Genomic DNA, 2968 nt, shown 5'->3' with positions numbered 1-2968 from the left:
TTTAAGGAGCTTTCGATGTATTCCGTGAAGTAAATATGTTGCTTGTTGACAACCACGTTACGATGCCGGAATGTCCTTTGACGACAAAGCATTCAAAGAGGTCGACATTTTTTGCGCATGAATTATCGAGGATTCAACTTAAAGAGGTTGAATATACCCTTCATGCATGATAACATTTACTACATCTTTTCATTCGTTTGTGTTGGAATTACCGATGAACTGGACAGAAATCACAGTTCACCGGAAAAGGAAAAGGTTTAGATGATATATTGATGTTTCCGGTGAATATACAAGATATCCGAAGGTGTGTGTGAAAATGTGGAAGTATGAAAGAGAGAAGTGCAGCTGTGTTCACATGGGAAAGAGTTCAGCTGATTCAAAATAATTTTGGACACGTGGCTACACATTCAAGAACCTTCCAAGCACTTTCCACATTTTCATATTAGTTTTTCTTTTTGTATAAAATCTGATATGTAATAATTAGTTTGTTAGGAAGTGACAAATTAGAATAGGACACCTGTACAGTTTGTTTTGCTATTCTCATTCCATGTATTGTTATATAACGTGCACTGTACAGAAGATATACAACAGAAGGAAAATTTCCATCATTTGTCTTTTACATTTTTATAGTTTTACATGGTATAAGAGCATTGAGATTTAATCTCAGCTCATCTTTCTTTTCATCATCCTTCTTTCCTTGTTCTAACTTCAATTCTCTGTTGCAATGGGAGACAATGTTGAAACAGCTACTGGGACTCAAGTTCCCCTTTCAGCTGCGGATTCTGGCTCTAAAGAGGTCTTCAATACCTCTCACCCTTGCTTCATTTCATCATCAGATTCACCTGGAGCACTGCTTGTTAACACAGTTTTTGATGGAAAAAGTTTTGGGGGTTGGAAAAGAGCTATGTGGATAGCTTTAACTGCTAAAAATAAAGCTGGTTTCATAGATGGTTCAACACCAGAACCAGAAATAGGAACAGATCTGTGTAATGCTTGGGGTAGAGCCAATAATATGGTAATTTCGTGGATACTAAACTCCCTATATAGAGACATCTCTGAAAGTGTTCTCTATTATGCTAATGCTAAGGATATCTGGGAGGAGTTAGAAGCCAGGTTTGGCCAAAGCTCAGGAGCTAGATTGTATCAGCTCCAGAAAGAACTAAGCGACCTTGTTCAAGGTCCAACTGATATAGCCACTTATTTTACTAAGATTAAACGACTCTGGGATGAATTAGATACTTTGGATTCGTTTATTCCTTGCTCTTGCATTTGTTCCTGCAAAGCAAAGGAGAAAAACATTAAATCTAAGCAAGATGAAAGGCTTGTCAAATTTTTAATGGGACTCAATGATTCATACTGTGGTGCTAGGGGTAACATTCTTATGATTTCACCTTTACCCACTATTTCTAATGCATATGCACTGTTAGTCCAAGAAGAAAACAAAGAGAAGTTCACAACACACCAAAATACCTAGGTGAGTCATCTTCTTTTGTTGCTGCAAACCAGGGAAATTTCCCACAAAAACCCTTTGCTACTGATTTCAGATCACAAAAAGGATATTATGACAACAAGAAATCTGGTAGCATTTGTAAGTACTGCAAGAAACCAGGTCACTCCATTGAGAAATGCTACAAACTTCATGAGTTTCCACCTAATTTCAAATTTACTAAGCAGAGAAATTTTCAGAACTCAGTTCAGGGTAATGCAGTGTCTTCTAATAAGAATACTGGGGAAGTGTTCATGTCTAATGCAGGAACATGAGAACAAGGGAAACTTCTTTCTCCTGAGCAGTTGGCACAAGTAATGCAATTGCTTCAACATGTGAAAAATGGAGATCAAAGCACTGTTTCTGATGGTATGGCATCTGTGAATTGTGCTGGTATAACCCTTTGTCCTAGCCCCTTTTCTTTAAACTTACAAGCGGATTCTAGAAATTATTCTAAGACTACCTAGATCATTGATTCAGGTGCAACTGAACACATGAATTACAACAAGTCTTCCTTCTTTAATTTTAGACCTTTACCTAAAATCATCTCTGTTAGTTTACCTAATTCTCAGAAAGTTAATGTTTCTCATATAGGCTCAGTCAAACATTTCTCAAATCTTATCATTCACAATGTTCTTTATGTCCCCTGTTTTCATTTTAATCTTCTGTCTGTTCGCAAGTTGTGCAGACATCTTTCTAACATAGTATTTTTCACCTCTTCTCATTGTTTTATGCAGGGCCCTTCAATGAAGAGCCCAATGCTCCTTGGTGAAAGTCAGAATGGTCTTTACATCTTCAAGCATAGGATTCCAGTGGTTTTTTCTTCTATAGATTCCAGCTCTAGAGTTCCTAGTTTAGTTTCTAAGGCAGTCTTCAATTCCCAGAAGGATATTGTATCCAATTTATCTTCCAGTTCTTTTTCTGTTACTAAAAACAAGTTGTGGCATGTAAGGTTGGGTCATATGCCCCTTTCAAATATTCAAAATATTAATGAAATTTCAGATAATGTTTGTTCTAAATTTCCTATTCCTTGTACTATTTGTCCACTAGCAAGACAACATAAGCTGCCTTTTACAAATAGCCAAATTTCCTCTAAAAGTATTTTTGATTTGATACATATTGACACTTGGGGGCCTTACCAAACACCCACTTATGATGGATATAGATATTTCTTAACCATAGTTGATGATTTTAGTAGAGGAACCCGGACATTTTTGTTAACTACTAAAAGCAATGCTTTCCCTATCCTCAAATCCTTTTTGATCATGATAGAAAGACAATTTCAGAGGAAAGTTAAAGTTATTAGGTCCGACAATGCATGGGAATTGGGATCAAGTTCTGAACATGCTAATTTCCTAGTATCTCAAGGCATTGTTCATCAAACCTCTTGTGTGGCCACACCACAACAAAATGGTGTGGTTGAAAGGAAACATAAGCACCTCTTAGAAATCTGTAGGGCCTTGCTTTTTCAATCCCAACTGC

General features: G+C 36.8%; 1 protein-coding gene across 1 annotated transcript; it reads left to right on the top strand.

Annotated features, from left to right (window-relative positions):
* Positions 1-724: 724 nt before the first annotated feature.
* On the top strand, positions 725-1761 carry LOC132637964 (uncharacterized). Its single transcript, XM_060354970.1, has 2 exons — positions 725-1422; positions 1545-1761. Exons 1-2 carry the CDS (start codon positions 725-727, stop codon positions 1759-1761), a joined length of 915 nt encoding a protein of 304 aa, XP_060210953.1.
* The last annotated feature ends 1207 nt before the right edge of the window (positions 1762-2968 follow it).

The sequence above is a fragment of the Lycium barbarum genome, chromosome 4, assembly GCF_019175385.1.
Source record: "Lycium barbarum isolate Lr01 chromosome 4, ASM1917538v2, whole genome shotgun sequence".
NCBI lineage: Eukaryota > Viridiplantae > Streptophyta > Magnoliopsida > Solanales > Solanaceae > Lycium > Lycium barbarum.
Note: the sequence above shows the minus strand (reverse complement) of the source record. Positions and strands in the feature narration are given on the sequence as shown.

Coding starts and splice junctions, on each gene's coding strand:
- LOC132637964 (XM_060354970.1), top strand. CDS start 725: ATGGGAGACAATGTTGAAACAGCTACTGGGACTCAAGTTCCCCTTTCA. Junction 1,423..1,544: donor ATTTCTAATGCATATGCACT/GTTAGTCCAAGA, acceptor TACTGATTTCAG/ATCACAAAAAGGATATTATG.